At 38.8% G+C, this 21605-nt stretch overlaps 1 protein-coding gene across 2 annotated transcripts; it reads right to left on the reverse strand.

The window, feature by feature from the left end:
* Window positions 1-380: 380 nt before the first annotated feature.
* Window positions 381-21464, reverse strand: LOC134877720 (uncharacterized). Of its 2 annotated transcripts, none has more exons than XM_063903326.1 (16): window positions 20856-21464; window positions 17017-17085; window positions 14054-14128; window positions 13833-13946; window positions 12781-13204; window positions 11481-11566; window positions 8243-8365; window positions 7823-7891; window positions 6778-6945; window positions 6579-6697; window positions 6238-6303; window positions 6023-6124; window positions 3783-3933; window positions 3227-3338; window positions 2501-2605; window positions 381-1496 (listed from the first exon to the last, which is right to left on the reverse strand). In XM_063903326.1, the coding sequence occupies exons 1-16, from the start codon at window positions 21255-21257 to the stop codon at window positions 1378-1380; spliced, it is 2304 nt and encodes a 767-aa protein (XP_063759396.1). In that variant the 5' UTR covers window positions 21258-21464; the 3' UTR covers window positions 381-1377. The 2 variants fall into 2 exon arrangements, with proteins under 2 accessions (XP_063759396.1, XP_063759395.1); XM_063903325.1 differs by having other exon boundaries at window positions 3783-3936.
* Window positions 21465-21605: the final 141 nt, after the last annotated feature.

The raw sequence follows: 21605 nt of genomic DNA on the forward strand, positions 1-21605 counted from the left end.
CTTTTGGCTTTTGCAAAATGTCCCCTTTTTTTCTGATTCCAGTTGAAGTTTTACTTCCTGTTCAAAATAAATCAGGATTGCAATTTTTTTTTTTGTCTGCTGATTATACTCAAACAGTTTGGCAAAATGTCAATATTATTCTGGAATATTTGCATTTAAGAACAGTAACAGATCTTTCTGAAATGACGAGAAGAAACAACATTTTCAAAAACATTTCTCTCTGGAAAATGTCGGAAATATTTATTAAAGCTATTTTAATTCAAATGATCAACAATGTGTTAATATGTATTTTATTTCATTATACGTTTTTATCAAAAATAAAATTATTCCTTTAACATCAAAATGGTTAGAAGGTTTCTTTAACCTCTTAGAATATTAAAAACAATTGTCCTTGGGTGTCATGAAAGGCTCCTTAAATAAAACTCATTATTATTATTATTATTAAAATTGTACTTAAGTAAGAGCACTTGAGTAACTTTCATCTTCATAATAAAATACTTTAGAATGAGCGATGTCAACCACAGAGTTACAGTCACTTGAGATAAAACCACATTCTTCAATGACAGGAAATAATCCGATCGCACTTCAAAGTTAACCGCCCTTTATTGTCAGCATGTACTTCCTGCTCTCAGACGCATTTTCTGCGAACAGGATGTACCCAGCAGAGATGCACCCGGGGTCGTGAAGTCCGGACACACATTGCTGACAGTGAGGGGAACAACACATGCAAGAGTTTTACTACTCTGGCTGCCTAAATATAAATAAACATGTATAAATACTGTACGTAGCTTGGTTTTTCCTCTGCAGCGGGTGGCTTAACAGCAGGGCTGTCTATGGTGTCAGATATATTTGAGTGAGTTATAGCCAGGTCTTTCTAACCGTGTTGCACATTTTCGGCACTTCCACTCAAACATTTCTTGCGCTATTTCTCCAAATGTTTGTCATTCCTACTCCAACAGTTTTGAGCTTGGTGCGAATTCTCATGTTATTTGTTACGTGTTATTTTCTGTGTTTGACAAAAGTGAGATCAGATCTGTCTGGAGCATTGAGGGGAATATCTTTGAGGCATATGTACGTCATCATTTATTCACTAAATATCTTTACATTTGGCTTTAAATTTCAGCTAAGACATTGTATAAGATATAAGACATTTCAAGCATTTTTGGGCATTTCCGCACAAATTCATTATTATTGTGGTCCTAATTAATAAATGTCAGAGTGAAATAATTAAACAATCCACAGTTTTGGACTCAGTGTTTGACAGATGATTTATGGGACATGTAGTGCAAAAACAAATATAAAAGGTTTAAAGCAAGTTACCTTCTCAGTGCAGAAGTGAACTACATATTAAAACAGTACAGTGCTGAGTGTGGCCCCCTACAGGTCGAGGGGTGCGTCAGAGTGCAGCTCCGTGTTGCTCTCTGCTGCAGCGACCGAGCTCTGAGAGGTGCAGCCCAGAGCCGACACCGGCCAGTCCCGCCCCGATATGCTGGAGGCTGCACACAGGAGGAGTGGGGGGGGGGGGGGGGGGGGGGTCAGGGGAGACGTAGCAGTGTGTGTGTGTGTGTGTGTGTGTGTGTGTGTGTGTGTGTGTGTGAGTGTGTGTGTGTGTGTGTATGTGTGTGTGTGTGTGTGAGCAGCTTTACACCGCAATTAAAAATCATAATTGTTCAGCATCGCCTTTAAGTCTCACTCCTCCTTTGTTTTATGTCCACCTGTTGCAACTGCTATTGTAAGTCTGCCTGTTTTCAGGGTTCCCACACTTTCTTTAACATCAACACCTCAGCCTATCGCGTACAATGTGTTGGAGCGCTAGCTGTTACATAGTGATGTCACTATGTTACAGAAGTAAACAAAGGAGTCCAATGTTGGGATTTCAGGCAGGGTGGGGAGTGTGTTTCGGAGAGAAACTCCCTCTGCAGGGAACTGTGGTATTTTATCCTTTGCAAACCATTTACATGAACAAAAACCTATATAACACACTACCATAAAAAGAATAATAGGGTCCCTTTACGGACTTTTCCAGACTCAATTTGAAGGACGTAACGCAGCATAGTTTGAGACTTACTGATGGCACTGAGAGAGGGCTTTAAAGAAGCTCAGAGGGAATTGAAAAAGAACAGGGCTGGTGCTTTGTTACAGAGATGCCTTCTCTAACACGTAGCAACACGTATTGTATCAGTTAAACTATTTTGTTACTGAGCTTACTAAAAGTAATTCAAGGAAATAATAAATGCAACAACTTTCATGAACCATGTACATTTCTTCTATTTTACCTCCAACTGACAAACTTTTAAGGATTTTAAAGCCCTTTGGGAACCATTATAGGATTACGTATTTTTGTGTGATTTAATCATGTGAAAGGCCCTTTTCAGACCCAGGGTTAGTTGGTCTGTTTTGAGCTACTGTAGTACTGTAGAAACATGGCAGACCTTCACTTGATAATACACTAATGAAGACATTATGAATATGATATCACATTTCCTCCTGTGTGTCTCACCTGAGCGACTGCACTGGGCGCTTTTGGCACTGCAGGGGTGATGACCCTCGGGGGAGGCAGCGGGTTTGTGGGGGCACTTGGCTTTGTCTTTAGTTTTGCACATGCCTGCGGCGATCAGAGGAACATGGGACGAAGGTTAACAACGAGCACCTCAACCCCGGCAGCTGCACCTTACCTTGACATTTTCAGCTCCCAACCAAAATACATTCAGCGATATTTGTTCTCATAAATCATGTTCAGAAGGAAGTGCAAGAGAGACTAAGCATGAGATGTCAGCAGGTGTAAAGTAACTTCCTCATGTTTCACATTATCCTTCCACGGTTTGGTTATATTGTTAAGTTGAGGGTGATTTGCAGTATTTCAAAATAGTCAAAGAAAACAAATCATTAAAAATATATATATTAAGTACAGGAACAGACACAGCGCCTGAACCTAAATATATCAGATAATAAAAAGAAAATTACATTCAAGAAATAATAATATTATTATTCATAGCAACCTATTAGGAAAAGATATATCAAATATATTTAGAAAAGTAAATGTGACTGTGTGATGTGTATGTCTGTGAGGGTATGTTTTACACTAAAAGAGTCACCAATAAAATAAAAACTAGTACTTTTACTATTACTAATTATAATAATAACAACAATAATACTAATAATTATTCTAACGATAATTACAATATAGAAAACACCATGTGTTCATAATTAAATAGAATAAACGTACCGTCTTTGGTGGGGATTGTAGGTAGTTTAATTTCTGTATTTCTGATGGGAGGGGCGTTCAGGCGACCCTTGTAAATATGCCCGTCCAGTCCGATGATATCGATCTCCTCTGACTAACCAGAAATAAAGCACATCTTTAAAATAATTTTCAGAACTTAAAAATTAAATCCAAACATTGAAGAGGTCGAATCTGTTTCTGACATTTTCAGGATCAAAAATGGCAGTTGTAACATTTTTATAGTTTTAGGGGACTCAAAACTGCCAGAAATCGATTCGACCTCCTCAATATCCTCTAAAACCAAACCAACACTTTTTAATCGCCCATGCCATTTTTTTAGCTTTTATCTCCATATGCTAATTAATGCAACTTATGCTAATTTAGCAAATTGCCCAACATATTCAAGTTAGCATCCGGCAGCTTCTATGTGCTGGGGACCGGTACTATTCATTTCTATCACAACACTTTGGGGTACTCAACATTTCCGGGTACATACTGCTTGCAAGTAGCCTAGTAAGCTAAAACTCCAGGATGAATATGTGGATAACATTTGTCACACCGGAATGAGGCCGTCTATCTCCGCCTGGGGGTGGTGCTTGATGGTCTGCAGGCCGGTGCGCCTCTGGCTGGCCGAGGTGACGGTGTGACTCCCCCCGCAGCTCCGCGACACGCCTAGGTGACTATAGTCCGTCATCTCAGAGATCCGCTCGCTGCTTTGTGACACACGCACAGGAGAAACCAGAGGAACTGTGAGTCTGCTGCGTCTCTGTAGCAGTGATAGACATTCTAATATTAACTGTGGTAGAGTGTGTTGTTGCAGCAGCAGGGCAAAATAACTAATTGGGTTTATTATAAGACCAAGAGAAACAGCATTTCTAAACAGGATTGATATTACAAGGTCAGGTGGTCAGTTCAGGTCTTCCTTCAAATTAAAAGTCATTTGGCATTTAAACAACGGGTAAATTAAAGGAGAGGGTTCTTCATAGACTGAAGCGCTGCACGAAAAACATCACTAAAAGAGAATTATTTTGGATATCAGTGTTATTTGCTGGTAGATATCGAACTATGATTTCATTTTTACACTGACATGGGAGATGGATATCGCAGGACAAGACCTTTGTGTGACCTCGTTCTCACTTGTTAGCGGGTATAGGAAGAAAAAATAGTCCTTACATCAAACTGCTCACAACTAAGTTTGTGGATTATCTTGAGTCACTGGTTCATGATTCATGGAATGAATCATTGCTTTTGATTTGTATTAAAGTTGTTTTTAGCCCTGCACAATTTCAATCTAGTTCCATTAAAAGGGAGACAGGCCTTATACCAAAACAATGTACAGATTGATAGGGGGAAAATGTGTTAGCTTTGGGGTGAACTGTCAATTTAATGCACATTAAAGTAATTGAATGTAATAACAATAATTATTCATTCTATTTAGAGCCGCCTTTCAAAGCACCCAAGGACACCTTGCAACTCACACAAAATGATAAGAAATGTCCCTGTCTTAAGTGTCCTTAAGCCACTCCCCTTCTCTTACCCTGTTTACAGTATATCACTTGTCCTCTCCTCACCTCCTCTTTTATTTCCTCTCCTGTCCTCACCTCCCCTTCTCTGTCCGCCTTCCTGCGCTCTCTTTCTCCACCCCTCTCCTCTTCCTCATTAACTCGCCTCTCTCTCCTGTCCTCCTCCCCCCTGTCCTGTCCCTGACTCACTGCAGTATTCCTGGCTGGTTCTGGTTCAGGTTGTCCCCGGCAGTGTTGTAGTGCTTCAGTGTCCTCTGAGCGCTCTCTATCTGCCTGCACATCACATCATGGCTCTTCTGCAGCAGCTCCCTCCTCCTGCTGGAAGTGGCTCCCTCAAAGTTGTAGCGGTTGGTCCCTGGTTTCATTCTGAGACGGCAAGACCAGCTTACAACCCCGCACTTACTCTACGTGGCTTTGGATAAAAGCCTCAGCTGAATGAACTATAATGTAATGATGGATCAGACACTTTGTAGCTAACAGATGTAATGAGAGTTCAACGAATGAATGTGCGCAGTCTATTTTAACATACCTTTACATTCTGTTATAGTACTCTATTTCATATGTGTTTATGTTTTTCTTATTCTTGCATTACTTCCTCTTTTACCATTATGTGTTTTGCACTTTTTTCCCCTTTTTATGTTAAATAAATTGTGTATTGCATTGTTGGACGACCCTGGGATTTTCATTACTACACTGTAGCTTGTGACAATGAAGCCTTTAAATCCTTATTGGGTATTTTCATTTTTTTTAACTGTATACTATACTCCAGTTCTTTTTTGGAGGTACATACCATACCTTTGACTCCACTACATTTATTTAACACATGGTGACTAGCTAATTTGTATATATAGAAATACGTTATGGATGTCATGCTGATATGAAACAGTACTGGACTAATAATCTACAAAGTTTTCACTACTAAAAGTAGTGAACATTTTATCAGTATTTTGATGAACATAAAAGTTATTTGTTGGTGATAAAACAGAATGTTATTGTATAATATTGTTTAAAAAACGACATTGTGTATACGAGTACATTTACTTTTGATACTTAAGTACAATTTGCTGATAATACTTCTGTATTTCTTATAATTCAGGAGTGTAACTTTATATAATGGATTATTAAAATGTGTATATGTATTTTTATTCCTCTTTTCTAAGTCAAGGATCTGCATATTTCCTCCACCTCCACTTTGTTTATGGTTCAATGTGTTTGAGTTACTAACAGACCCTTGTGCCCCCTGCTGGGAAACAAAGGCCACAGCGGGGGAGCTCACCTCCTGTAGTGCTGTCTGAACTGCTCCAGAGCATACACAGTGAACGGTCTGATGGACCTGTGCGAGGGGAACCCAGCAGAGGACGACAGCTTCACCACATGTCTATTGTTGTCACAAATAGGCAAGAGCAGACAAGTTAACATCACTTAGATACATATCTAGCATGTAAATCGAATTATATAAATAATAATAGTGTGAAATCAATCTTGACTCACTGTCCGGAGGTGTGCATGACCACAGGCCGGTCACAGGAGAGGCAGTGAAATCTGTCCACCAGTTGTCTGGAACAAAACACAGAGACAGCTGACTTTGACATAAGGTAGACATTACTACTTATAATGCAGCATTATATCAGTCACAAATATAGTCAACCGATTCTTGCCATTGTGCTCATCAGTGGCAACTACACTTTAAAATATAGAAAATAAGGTATTTTCAGTTTGGTACTAAAAAAATGTGTATTGTTTTTTTTGTTTACCTGCAGGGTATTAAGATACCTTTCTAGTAATTGTTCAGATGCAACCCAATCTAAAAAAGGAGTGATGTCAGCGCTTACTTTCTGATACCAGCAGCGTCCTCCTGCTCTGGAGCTCCCTGAGTCTGCAGCTTCCCATAGATGTTCCTCCAGCGATCTTCCAGCTGCTTCTTCACTGAGTCCAGCTCTATCCTGTTCAACTGCAGAAAGGTGAGGAGTGAAACACCACGTCACAAATAGTGACAGATTCCTCATGTGTATTAGAGCATCAGATGTTTACCTTACACTCCATCTCGGAGGAGAGTCTGTCGATGACTTTGTGCCAGTCCTGCTCCTGGCCCGTCACCTTGTTCAGCAGCTCGTGGAACATGGCGTTCAGTTGCTCCGTGGCAGAGTCAAACTGCAGGCGGCTCACTTTGCTGTCCAGAGCAGATTTACCTGCCTTCTTCTGGTGTGGAGACAACAACAGGAGGTTCAGGAGAAACAGGGTCTTAAGACAACAGGGTGTCACCAGCTGAATAACTCAAACCAAATGCCCCTGATTCAACAAATACTTGTCCACAAAGATAAAGTTCCTACTAAATTACTGTGCAGATTTCATTCACAGCTACATGTATTTATATAGATGACGCCGTAGCTATGACATATTTTTCTGTGGCAGCAACAACAAAAGTACTTTATTCCCCCCCAAATTGAAGGAGGCCACCGTTTTTCACGTGTGGTAACTTCAAATAAAATAACATTTGTATGTGTGTGCTAATGGAAAACATCCTGAACACAACTAGAATCCTCAAACAAGGAGTTTTATAAACAAATGTGTTTTTAAATTAAAGAACAATAAATACAAACAAATACAAACATTTGCAAAAGAATAATAAAGGGAAAATATGGTAAGTAAATAATAACAATAATATGTTTATTTAGTATAGCACCTTTCACAAAGTGCTTTACAATAAAAAGAAAAGTTAGAAATACTTAAACATATGGAAAGTATAAAGAACAATAAATAACAAATAGAAAAAAGGAAAAGTGAAAATACACAGAAATTATAAATAAATACAGAAACACATTTTTAAATGATACGTTCATTTACTTGATCATTCATTGTATATATTTACATATAAACATTATTTTCTTATTTGAAAATAAATTCCTTTATTTGACTGTTTTTTTTACTCTTTATTTGATGTCATTTATTTGTTTGTTATTAATATATTGATCGTCTCTCCTCTCAGCACATAGTGCACTTAGTACGGACGTGCCTGAGTCTTTTATTTATGTATCCACAGTATTTATGTTTCTGTGTGAAAAAATAACCCACTTACGATTTCACTCTCCACCATCTGCTTGTTGGCCTTCTTCTCCTCCAGCTCCTCCGTTGTCTTGTACAGCTCCTGTGGAAACAAAAACAATTATACTAAGCAGTGATCAACTCTAAGAGAGCAGAAAAACATACTCTTAGTTAAATAAATAAGGCTTATTATTCAGATTCTTCTATAAATACTAGCTAATATAACCTACGCAGGAGGAGGTTTGTTTTAAGGGTCAAAAGCCAGAAATATATTCAACCATTGATATTCTGTAATAGGTTTATAGATAAATAACGCAATAGGTAGAGTTGTTGCAAATGTTCAGTATCAATACCATTATTTAAACAAAACCTAGTTTAAGGTAATCAAAGTATGTGACTATTATTTATCTTTAAAGATATTACTACACTGTGAAAATACAAATGTTTCTTTTACCTCTATGTGGCTCTGTTTCTGGCTGTTGTCCTCGTGCAGAAATCTTGTGGTTTCAGTCAGTTTTTCACAGTCAGCCTGAAGCTGCAGGATGGCATTCTGCACGTCGTTCACCAGCTCCATGTTCTGAGGCACACATACACACTGTTATACACACATCGTCATGATAAAATACACTTCTCAGCAGTCACAGCTTTGACCTAAGTTAGTGTTTGCATGAGTACAAAAAACATGACCGAGCCTACAACAAAAGCATCTTTACAATTCCCAATTTACACACACACCTTTCACCACACACACAGCTTAAAAAACAGAACCTTAAACACTCTTTTTTGAGCAAAAATGTAAGATTTACATATTAGCGGAATAATTTTAGGGGAAATTAAGTTGCAAAACAATATCTGATAAGCCACTTCTTAACCAAATATCATATTCAAAACATTGATTTTAAAGACATTCACCACTGTTTCCATGATGGTCAGTTTCTGTGCTATGGTTCACTTTATTTGCAATTCTCAATAATCATGGTATGTGTGTAAGTCCCAAAGCAGCTGGACTTGTTTCAATCAAACACTAACAATCCCAGATGTGACTGATACCCAGAGGTTACACAGCTGGGACCCCCACCCTCCCCCTCAGTCCTCATCACAGTTTGCATCACTTACCAGTTTAGTGTGTAATGATTGTTCTACCTTCCATAACTAAGGTGTCTGTTACCTCCAGCTGTTACCTGAATTGTTCAGGGTGGATTTTCCAGCATTATTTTGCAGAAAGTGCTGGAATAAAAAGTGTTTTAAAAGGGAACTATAAATATTTTCCACATCTTGTTGTTGGGGACTACTGTAAATGTTGCCTTTAAGCTACATCCTTTGTGCTTAATTCAATTGCTTGTTTCTCATTTTTTTGTTTTGGTTGTTTAAGAGGCCAATATCATACACTCGTGTGAACAGGATTACTGCAAACTATAACGAAGATGTCCATGCAGCAACCCTGTACGACAGAATTGAAATGGAAAGACATAGCGGTCATCATTTATGATTCCTTTTTGAGATGATATGTAGTGGAAGCCAGCAAATTTGTGAGAAGATGATAGACATCCCTTTCCTCTTACTGACATCAAAGTCATCTTCCATGATTGTAATCACATTGACATCCAGCAGAGCAGAAATTTAACCAATATCCATCTAGAATCATGTTTGGACGCATTTGGAGCTTACAGTATTCATCCTTATTCGTGTTAATTACAGTCAATTCTGTGAATCAGTTCTGAGTCCACACATATCCGCCTCTGGTCTAAAGATGTATGCTTTTTCATCATGTCAACCCAACAAAAACAAACTGCTCAGAATCACACACAATGCCTCCAAATTCGTCTACCCAGTCTTTTAGATATGAGCCTTAAAGCATCACACACCTAGCACGCACAATATCAAATGACACTGAGCAATAATTCACATTAGCTGTCGTGAACATTCAGCCAGTCTGTCACCGGATGCATCATACCTGAAGTTTCTGCACTCACTTAATCTGTGTGGTAATATGCATATCGGTTGCTATCCAATGTTCATTTGCTGTGTGCTGCTGTTTTGCTTATGTGTTGAATACCAGCATTGAAAACAAATATCCCCCTGGGACAGTAAATGTGAATCTCATCTATCTTGCCTCTCCGTCGTCCAGCGGCTGTGCCCTGCCTCCGCTCTGCTGCTGGAGCAGGCTGCTCACTGCGTCCTTCAGCTGCTCATAGTGCTGGAACAGCAGGTTGAGCTTCCTGCCAACGTTCACCGTGCTACTGGTGAACGCTGAACCGAGTGCCTGACTGTCATCGTCGCCCTCATCCTGCCCCGCCTCGGACAGGTCAGAGGTCAGCGACTGCATCATGTCCTCCAACATGCCTCGCAGGTCATCCAGCTGAGGTCAGAGGGCATACAGCTGACTGTTAGACTCATACTTTGCTTCTCTTAACTACAGGTAAACAGTGACAGGCCTGTCTGACCTTCACTGAATAACCCTGTGTGTCCCTGTTTGATGACTGCCCCCCGCCCTAACTGTCCCTCCTGTCTGACCTGATCCTGCAGGTGCTGGTCTTTGGTTCTCTCCAAAGTTAAAGCCTGTTGAGCCTTGAACTGCTTCAGATCCTCCTCCAGTTTCTGCACAGACTTCCTGCACATGACGGTACGAACATGAACACAGAACATCGTCTGCTCCGATCTGAACACTCACAAAGGGCTAAGTATATCAACACAACCTAGAGAGAGACCCCACATTTAAGTGATAGAAAACCATGAAAAAATGTCCATTAATTTAGAAGTGCAACATTTATCTTCAGGTTCTAATTTTAAGATAATCCTCTTCACTGATGTAAGGTTATAATAGTTGTGAGTTTTCTATCAGTTTTTGTTTTATTTTAACATTTCAATTTCATTTTAGCTTGTTTTCCGTAAGCTTAATCTTGGTAAAATGACACGTGATCTGCTAAAATATAAAAATCTTTATGTTGTTATTTAATTCTATAACACTAGACTGCATTTGAAAAGTTTCTGTGGTTGCCGTGTCCCGTTGAGTGATATTAGAGCTGAAAGCTTTGCTTAAAATATTCTACATTTCTCCTTTTCATGGGTTTATCCTAAATAAATCAATTTAAATAATAATAACAATATTATTTAAATAATAAATAATACATTTTTATTTAGTTTAAGTTTACAATACTATTTCTTTTTGTTATTGTGATTTTAGTAATACAAATTTACAATAATAACCTTTTACTGGTGACGGGGAAAATGTTCTCAAATATTTCAATGAGGCAAAGTGCAATCAAACTAGAAATATTTCATGTGAAAAACATTCTAAACTACAATAATGTAAAGAAGAACAACATGAACAAGTCTCAATTTGTTACCATTAACTTTTTGTAAACTCTGTTGCATCTTTCACTGTCTGCTTAAGTTTTTTAAGGATGTGGCTTAGCTGTTGAGTAAATAAATATTCTAGAGATGGATCCCTGTCCCTGTTTCTCCTCCTATCTTTACCTGAGGTAGGAAATTTGCTGTCTGAGCTCATGAAAGGCTTTGCTGTCTGCCTCCTCGCTCCCTGGAGCTGCTTCTGAGCTGGATTCTCTGTCCTGACTCGACATGTTCATAAACATGTCCTCCAAACTGTCCAGCTTGGGACAGACACATGGTTTGAATCAGAAAACACCGAGCACTGAGGAGTGTGTGCTGATGTTCTTAAGTTTCTCACCCACCTTTTCCCGGTCCCTCATCAGATTGTCTATTAGAGCTCTGTGCTGGTTCAGCTGATCCATCACGTTATTCGATGCATCGCGTGAACCTACAAGTTCAAAATGACATCATTAGCACAAGTCAGGGAAGTGAGTGATAGATCCAGGTCGAAGTCACCGTCAGATTTTGATTATTAATGATGAGAAAATGAAATGAATCTAAAGGCTGTCAATAAAAGCCTCTGTTCATCTTTTCTCTCCATGCATAATAAATGCACAATCTATAGGTTTGTTGAGAATATATGAAATGTGTTAATGGGTATGAATTGCTATTAAGTATTCCTTACTATCATAATTTTTGTCATTTTGTTGGGTTTAGGACGTTTCTGGGTGTCAACCTCTCTAAAAACTGTGTTTACAAACCACAACGCAATAACCCTACTCGTTATTCCATTAGATATATTTGATTTGTTTCAGGGGGAACCTTTTTATATGATATTATTGGTGTTACTCTTAGTTTTGCAAATTTGTTATTTAAAGACCCTAACCCTTTATTGCAGTGTTGGATGGGGGAGACAGAGGGGATGACACACGTCCTCAGCCCGGATGTGAACCCGGTTCCTCCGCATTGGGATGAACCCCCAGCACACAGGCTAACAGCTCTACCAACTGAGCTGCTGTATATGACAACCCAATGTATTGTTGTTTATTTGTGTTGCCTATTTGGATGCTGTATAAAAAATAAAGTGAAGTCCGAGGTTAGTGGATATATTCTGAAGTAGCAAATCTCCCAAAATATTTAACTTTTCCTTTTAATGCTGCTACAAGGACAAGCGTGTTCGTGGTGATAGATTGTAATGTGATTTAACCTGATGTGCAATAACAGTGTCTGTAAATATACCACTCTGTGCAATATCAATGTACACTATCCTTTTACAATTCACCCTTTATTTTTTCTCTTAATATTTATTTTACAATTGGAAAACAGAACCTCTTTAATTTTATGTGATGACCTTCTTTTTTATATATATATAATTCTGCTAGGTTTAAACCATGGTTCTCTTTTTTTATTTATTATTATAAATAGTGTGTGCATACTAAGTTATTTTTTATTCTTTAATATACAAGTCTATTCTCTTCACTTTATCTGCACTGTACTTGTGCTGTAATAAAGTAAATGTCCCATTGAGGAACAAATGGTATGTATACGTGTGTGTGCGTAATTCATTCCTATAAGATTGTCCTTTACATTTTGACACAATCAGACACAAAAGTCTCTCATGTAGAATAATAAGTCAACACTCATCAGGTGCTATGCCAGTACCTTTGTGAGCGATGAGCTCTTTCAGATGCTTCAGCTGTGACTGGTCCAGCTTTCCTTGTTCCACCGCAGCAACTCGGGCATCCAGCTGGCTGAAACTCTCCGTCAGTTTGCCGATGTTCCTCAGGGCCTCCACTGTCTCTGTGTAGCGCTCCGAGCTGCTGGCCTTTCGAGGCAGGGGCGTAGCAGCAGCTGTCAGGCCTGTTTCAGGATCAGTCTGCTGCGGGGGCCCTGAGGGGACTGAAGGAGCCTCTGTGTCCAGAGAACCAGGAGCTGTAGGCCTGCTGGTGTCCACCACAGGGCGGGGGGAGGAGGGTGAACTGGTGTGAGAAGGCGCTGTGTTTGCAGCAGTGAAGCTGCCGTGGAAAGGTGTGTGTGTGGTTCTGATGACTTTGGCTGCATCGACAAATCCTGAATTTACAAGATCCTGCAGAAAAGGTAGAGACATGGAGACATACACAGGATTGTGCGGAATGATAGCTTTTATCAGAAAGTGTTTGAATTAGTCTGTTGGTGGTAAAGACAATGCAACTAATCTGAACCTTCGACAAAGACACAATGTCTGATATGTTTAAATCATCGTTGACAGCAGCATTGATTGATAAAACCTTTTGTTTGGAGCAAACCATTTATTTGACCGGAGTGAAAAGCTAAGCAACAAAACATATTGTTTGTAGAATATTTGGTTGGATAAAAACATTATTTTTATATTTTTGGGTAAATGCTGACTTTTGGACGCTAAAGTTTTGGCTCACACAAGTCTGAAACAGTGCTAATAATATTCAAGTACCCTAATCATTATACGATTTTAAATGAGGTGTACATGGAAGGAGAGGCTTAGAGGCAGCTGCTCCGTGAATACATAGAGTCACCATCTCCTACAATATGGCCTTTTGAATGCTGATTCTTGACCAAGCATCACTAGCATCATCTTTAACATTGCAGAAATATCTCGAAAAACAGACCCAATGCAGTTCAGGAGTTTCCTGTCCCAGTCTGATGCTGAAAGCGGGCATAATTCTCTTAATGACGAAATAACTCTTAGAGGCTCTCACCTTCTGCAGGATTTCTCTCTCGTTGAGCAGCGTTGACTGCATGATGTCCCAGGTCACACATTGACTCAGCTCTGCGGGGTCCGGAAACTTCTGGAATGTGTCTTTCAGAGATTCCTGTCACAGCAACAATAGTTATAAACATTTTCAAGCAATTTTTGAAAATCTGTCATTGGCAACTTTTGAAAATGTGGTTAAAAAAAAGGATTTCTCAGCACACTCACCACAGCTTTCTGCAGAGCGTCCACCTGGTGGCAGCACTTCTCCACATCGGAGATCGTATCTGCCTCAGCACCAACCTCCAGGACACAACAGAGACGGAATACATTACTGCAAGAGCTTCATTTACACTGATACTGCTACTTCCCTCTAATCAATTTAACTGACAATAAATAACTAAAATCTCTGTCCTAGGTATGTCCAAAAAGAAGGAAAATCTATGTGAGCATCCACCACGCCCTGATCATATATCACCTTCATATATTATATTACGTTTTATGAATGATAATGCTCATTTTTGTGTGTGAATCCGATAGAGCTTTCCAGGAGCAATCGCTCTACCTCTCTAGCCCCAAATACAGGAGCATTGTCATGTTTTTGGAGGGTTACTTTGAACGTTTTTGACCTAAAACTTTGCAATTCAACATTATTTTTGGACCATTATTATTACTAAAGATAACAACAAAGAAGCACTATCACAGCATTCGAATGATCGTTTAATATTCTGTAGATCAAAAAAGCAGATTCAGGCCCATATCACTGTTAAATACAGACCTACGCATACTAACAGCCATTCTAGCAAGGCGCGTCAATAGAATTATCACAGAAATGATCCACCCTGATCAGACCGGGTTTACAAAGGGAAGATACTACGGGGATAATATCAGAAGATTACTAAATCTAATGTCCCATCCAAAGGTCAGGGAAGAAGAAACAGTGATACTGTCTCTTGATGCACAGAAGGCATTTGACCGCATATCATGGCAACATTTATTTCAAACTCTGAAACGACTCCAATTCGGCCCCAGGTGGACAATACTTCCCCTGTCTCTGCTGGGCCGTATCGAGACTGTACGTATGAACGTGTTGCCAAGGCTTCTCTATCCATTTCAAATGTTACCTGTGGACATCCCTAAATCTACATTTGACAAGTTAGCGAAGCTCATTTCAAGATTTATATGGCAGAAAAAGCGACCAAGAATTAGACTTAAAACATTACAATTATCCAAGTTACATGGAGGGCTCAAACTTCCGAATCTAAGATATTATTTTTGGGCTGTACAGTTAAAACCTTTAACAATATGGATCCAGGATCTTACACGTACACGATGGCTTAATATTGAAAAAACTTTGTGTGTGAGACCCTTGGAGACATTACCTTTCCTAAACACCCCCTTAAGGGAAATTCCAATGGGTGAATGGATAGAGTCACGCTTAACATTTGGAGGAAAATAAAATCATCATTTGGACTACCTAGAGCAATCTCAGCACTTTCCACTATCGGGTTTATAAAGGATTTTGTACCCTCCCGTATAGATGCAGGATTTAGACAATGGTCAGCAAAGGGACTCACTAATCTATACCAACTCTATAAGGACGGTTACCTAAAATCATTTGATCAGTTAAAAGAGGAATTCAAACTTCCTGCCACCGACTTTTTTAGATATTTACAATTGAGGAACTTTCTGATAAAACATAAAGAATGGTATAAAGTCTTGGTCCCCTCTCCAATTGAAGAGTTCTTGATACAATTACAAACAGGAAATGCAGATAAGAGTTATATGCCATCTTTACCAAATATTTTTAGGCATGACTATGAATAATACACTACAGATAAAAGGGAAATGGGAAACTGAAATGATTACAGACATACCACAGGATGTGTGGGAAGAAATATGTACTGAAGCACATCTAGTTACCAACTCTAGTTCATGGAGGGAATTTAAATGGAAGGTTATTACAAGATTTTTCCGGACTCCAGAATTAGTAGCAAAAATGGGCCCAACAACTTCAAATAAATGTTGGCGGAATTGTGGTGCGCAAATAGGTAACCATACCCATATCTTTTGGACATGCCCTAAACTAAGAACGTTCTGGGATGATGTGTTTGAGGCCCTTAATGAAGTGTTTCATCAAAAATTCATAAAGGATCCAAAGGTTGCATTTTTAGGAGTTATACCTGGAGGCATCGATGGAAGAGCTAGGAAATATCTTTTACAAATACTGCGAACAGCAGCAATTAAATCTATCACATTTAAGTGGTTAAAACCTGACCCCCCAACATACAATCTATGGACTGAGAAGGTGCAGGAAATCTATCAGATGGAACAAATAACATATTCTTTGAGACCTCAAACAGATATATTTATTAGAAGATGGAACCCTGCCATTACTACACTAATACAGTAAATTGATCCAAATCTCCCCACACCTTCTGGATCATAACAGTATCTACGCCCTCCCAACCAACAATGTTTGTAGCGGCATAGGTGTTGGCAAATGAGTACACACATTAACACACAAGTCCTCCGTCCACCCCCTTCTGCACGTTTTATTTGTATTTCTTTATTTCCTTATTTATATTTTTATTTTTTTCTTCATTTATTTAATTAGATTTCTTAATATATTTATATTTACTTTTAATTTATTTACTCTTCTTCTCTTCAATTCCTTTAATCGTTCTCTACTTGTATAAAATATGCTGATACAGTTGTTGAAAAAATGGAAAAACAATATGCAAAAGTGTGAATATGTTTGTATAAGCTGCTGGAACTGAAATAAAAACTAAGTAAAAAAAAAAGCAGATTCAGAAAACTTTAAAAAATCTTTCATTAATTACTACTTACTAGCAATAATACTTTTAATTAAAGTAATTCTGACAGCCTATAGACTACTAAATGAACACCTGTGCCCCCTACATGTCCTGATCCAAAAAGCATTTTCTGAAACGGTCCAAAATCTTCAGATATTCAACCCACTGTCCCACTCAGGACAAAGACAAGCAGCACTGTCTCACATTTAAGATAGCTGGCATCTGCGCCTCGTAAGGATTTAAATGATTAATCTATGCTCAAAATAGTTGTTTTCTGGCAATTAATCAACTTACTTAGAACAACTTTAGTGGACTCTTAAATCTTAGAGCAGAGGTAACAGTATTATTCTGCTCCCCAACACTGAACATTCTCACCTGCTGCTCCTTCATCTCTTGCTTCAGATTGTTTCTTTGGTTGTGGAGCTCCTGAATGAGCTTCATGGCCTAAAATGATAACAGACAGTAACTTAAAAATCAAGCAATGGCCATAGCGTTTCAAGAATTTGTTTTCTATAACATGTATAGTACAAAATGTGAAATTAAATAGACTTGTTGAGAACTGTACTCGATAGTTTCTATAGGTTCACTAATGTCCAAATGTTGCAAAGCTTAATTTTTAATGCATGTCTATTGATTGTGTTTAAAGTTTGTTTATGTGCACAGTTGGCAATAAATATTATTCTACCCTACTATAACTAGTATAACATTTATAGAATAGAATACCAGTAGTAGGATTGCTTATGACTCATTAAAGCCTTTCCGATAGCTACAGAGCATTTAAATGTCAAAAAAATAAAGTTGAATTAAAGTCATTTTCATAAACAAAAACTGATTCATTTTAACCAATTAATTTATTAAAATGTTGGATTTTAGTTAAGGATTTAATGGTTTTTTATGGAAGTGATCATTTGACGGTAATTTGTGGTTCAAATGACTTCCAAGGACTCTTTGACGTTCCCAAACATCTTAAACTAAAGAAATGTCTAAGGAATCTGACTCATTCGAAAATCCCTCTGACCTTTGACCTGAATGAAAACAGACAGGAGTCCAACTGAACCTGACAAAGAGTGGGAGGCACAATCCAGATGAGACAAATCAAGCTGTTACATGATGATCCTTTCTTTAAATACGCTATTTCATTTCCTGTGAGGCTGTCGGGGTTTATTAGCAGGGTAAACGGTGTGTGTGTGTGTGTGTGTGAACTGGAACAAAGGACATTCCTGAGCTTCATGCAAGTCTGTGTGTTTGACTTGTGTCGATAGTGTGGGGCATGAAGTGATGCATGGCGACCCCACAGAGCTTCAGCCTCCATCAGCAGCTCTAATGACTAACAGCTTGTTAATAAGTGCCGCAACGCTACATGACACAGATATGACCTGTTACCAGACCGGAAATAGTGCTTTATTTTATTTAGAATTTCTGCTGAAGAAACTACACTTTTATTTCCTGTATAAACCAGCATTATTTTTCCCTCACATGGTCATATTATAAACAACATTTTAAGATATTTATCTTAAAAATGTAAAAACATGGTCAGAAAAAAGACCTCCTGGGCATCAGTCTTAAATCAGAGAAGTTACTCTGTAATCTGCTGCCTCGTTTTCACTAATCAACCATTCACTGACTATTGTTGCACTTTGAACTGCAAAGTCACTCGCTGTTCTCACATATCCTTTTTCCACTGAATATCAGTCCGGTTCTAGATCCGTGCTTTTTTGGTTGGGAGCTAGTTCGCAGCTGGAAACCAGTTATTTTTCCACAGCCCAGTTCCCGAGTGGTAACCTGAATACCCTGACTGGTTAGTGCTGCCTGTCTTTACATATGACTGTTTCTCTATAAGTGTCTCGCTTCCTTCTCTCGCTGCACTCGCCAGGAACTGTTGTTGCTCAGGTTAATCTCGCCCCAGCCTCCGACATAAACCTAACATATTTTGTTGGTTCTTGACAAGCTGTTTTTGGTTCCGAATAGGGAAGCATCCCATCATGCATCAGGGGAGGGGCCCACAGCAAATAGACTTTTATGATATTATCACTCTGACAGGTTAATGGGGGAACCTTGGCATACCCTTGGCGTACCCCCTCCCCTTGACATGTGGCGTGTATTATCATGATTCTGTTGTGAGTGTTGTCTGAGGGCACGTCGGGTCAGCTCTTCACAGCCCGTCAGCGGATACTGCAGCTGACCCCGACCATGCTCAGAGGACATGAATGATTCAGATGGGCTTCTGAAAGACACAGCATCACCTGCACCTGCCCCATGTCCTGCTTTTCATCCCCAGACAACCAGAGGCATCTCTGCGGGGGACTAATTACCCACCCCCAATAACAAGAGGGGGGGGGGAGGGAGAGATCAGGAGCAAGGGAGGCATGGGTGGATAGTCGATAAAATGTTAGGAAAGACGCTTAAAAGATGATCAATCTGCTGTTTTGTATGTTTTGGTGTTTACTTTCTTTTAGGGCTGAACTATTAATTTACATTTACTCATTATTGTTTTATGTCCTGCAATTTTCAAAATGCAGAATGTGGAATATTTTTAAGGCATAATTAATATTTTAAATGAAAAACTGTGGTGCTTCAGAAATGTACTGACATAAACTTATACTGCAGAACTTAGATATCTCCAGATATCACAAATGATTGGAACATCAGTCAAAAATAATCACAATAAGATAAAGGGGAAATTGTTGCAGGTGTATAAACCACACACATACAAATGACACAATCACATATATGTGACATATTTATTGTTATGTTGTTCATTGTTGTTTTTATTATGTCTTCATCTAATAGTTTACCGTCATAATTATGATGTTATATGAATGTTTTGTATATTATTCTTATGTTCTCTATTACATTGGGGAATTTGAATATTATTTAGTTGGAGACTTCAAATAAGCCTACTGAGTTTTTTTGCTTCAGACTGCATTGTATATTATTTGTTCCCCGTTTACGTTTTTGCATTTGAAATTGTCCAAATAACTTTTTTTTAAAAGGCCCAAAAAATGCCTTCACCTGTTTTAAAAAAAATGTTTTTTCACTTGCATCAAAGTCGTCCGTTTGCGGACTTTACTGAAGATCCTCGTCTGTACCCGTGGTTTAAGAGTGGCGTGAGAGAAACCTGAACAGAGACACGCAGAGGTCATTTGAGATGTCAGGGTGGCGCCCATCTCCCATTGTCGACGCTGTCATTAGGGGCTTATTACGGCGCTGAAATGTTCACCGCCGCTCGCCAGATACAGAAGACCTGCTGCCTCGGAGGTCTCAGAGTAGAGAAGGCACTCCAGGTGAAATAGTTTGAGTATGAGAAATTCAAATCCCCATCATTTATGTAATAATTAATTTATTAAAAAAAGAGTAGAAAATGATAGGAGACCTCTTGGTGCTACTGCAGTTTTTAAATACTGGAAATATACTGGTTTTATTATTATTATTATTTTTCATTTACATGCCAGGCATGTTGTACGTGTGGTGTGTTTTCCTTCCTCCTCTTTTCTCTTCTCTCCCTCTCTTCAATGCAGCTAATCAGCAGCTGATCGGTACCTGCTGGTGCACCTGAGACCTCAATTGAATCTTGTTTTTATTATCAATAACATGTTTGTTCATTCTTTGTAAAGGTCCCCTTATTGTAAAGCCCTTGGTGCTGCATTTCCTGTGTGAAAGATGCTATGCAAATACGTTTTTGTATTATTTAGGTCATTTACCAGTTGCAACATTAAATGATGAAAAGCATTAGAGCATCAACAATAAAATCAAATGATTTTATCATGAAAGGGACCTTTCTGAAAACTTTATCATCCTGGGTATAAAATATTTCTTCTTTATTATTCACACCATGTATTTTGGTATTGTACATTCTGTCACTACTTTTGTGTAATCTATGTAAATAACACTTAATATTATTATTATTATTATTATTATTATTATTATTATTATTAATAATAATAATAATAATATTAGGATTTTTATATAAGTTATTTCTTAATTCTTGTTTATTATTCTTATTCTCTCCTTCATAAACATTGCAAAAGGTGAAAAAAGGAAAGAAATAAAAAGTTGGTCATAAACGTGGTTTGTTTTTTCATTTTGGACAATATAAAATATAGATAAAAAATGTAGTTTAGGTGTGTTGGTATAAATTCTAAGCTGGCTAAATAAATAGAATATAAATGTGTATGTTGTTGTATTTAACAATAATAAGAAAAACGTTCTCTGACCTCGGAAAGACCGTCCTCGCAGGTCTGGATGCGGCACAGGAGCTCCCCCTGATCTTCCACCGCAGTACCGGAGGAGGGGACCAGAGACATGGAGGAGTCTACCTGCTGCTGCAGCTCGATTCCGGGCTGAACCTCCAGCCCCGTGGAGATGTCACTCTGAACCCACTGTTTCCCCTCCTCGTCCATGCTCTTGTCCTCCTGCTTGGAAGCGATGATAGCCACCAAAGCATCAGGGAGCCCGTCCCTGGGAGAAGTGTCCGTCCACCCGGTCTTCATCTCCCGGATATCCAGCTGCCGGAGGATGGCATTGAGCAGGGCGTACAGGGCGCTGAAGTTGACAGCTCCCTTCTGAGGTGTCCCAATAGCTAAATTCAACAAGTCAACCAGGCTGACGTTCTCCATCTTTGTTTGTGTGCAGGGAAACAAACCGTTAATTAAAGTTCAACTAAGGTTAGCTAGCTTGAAAAACTTAAAACTTCGACAAACAAACGTTAATTCCGTTTGTGACGCCCCCTGTGTTGACTTAAAGCGAACATATATTAGATAAAATATAAATAAATATATGTTTTAAATGTCTCTTAAATGTTCTTTCTATAATGTTCATAACCGGGTCTGGCATCCCACCGGCGGCAGTAATCTCGGTGTCCGTTAGTAGAGTGTGATAAAGTTCAAGAGAAAACAGCAACCCGGCTTCGTCAAAATTGACGCATTTACCGGAAATACAGGAAATGTCCCTTCAAAGTAAAATGA

Source organism: Eleginops maclovinus, chromosome 16 (assembly GCF_036324505.1).
Source record: "Eleginops maclovinus isolate JMC-PN-2008 ecotype Puerto Natales chromosome 16, JC_Emac_rtc_rv5, whole genome shotgun sequence".
Taxonomy (NCBI): domain Eukaryota; kingdom Metazoa; phylum Chordata; class Actinopteri; order Perciformes; family Eleginopidae; genus Eleginops; species Eleginops maclovinus.

Bases quoted from the DNA above. Each gene is read 5' to 3' on its own strand.
- LOC134877720 (XM_063903325.1), bottom strand. From the start codon at position 21,257: ATGGAGAACGTCAGCCTGGTTGACTTGTTGAATTTAGCTATTGGGACA. The intron at 11,567-12,780 runs GTACTGGCATAG...TTGAACTTGTAG, and splicing joins AGAGCTCATCGCTCACAAAG to GTTCACGCGATGCATCGAAT. The intron at 6,304-6,578 runs GTAAGCGCTGAC...GTTTTGTTCCAG, and splicing joins GACGCTGCTGGTATCAGAAA to ACAACTGGTGGACAGATTTC.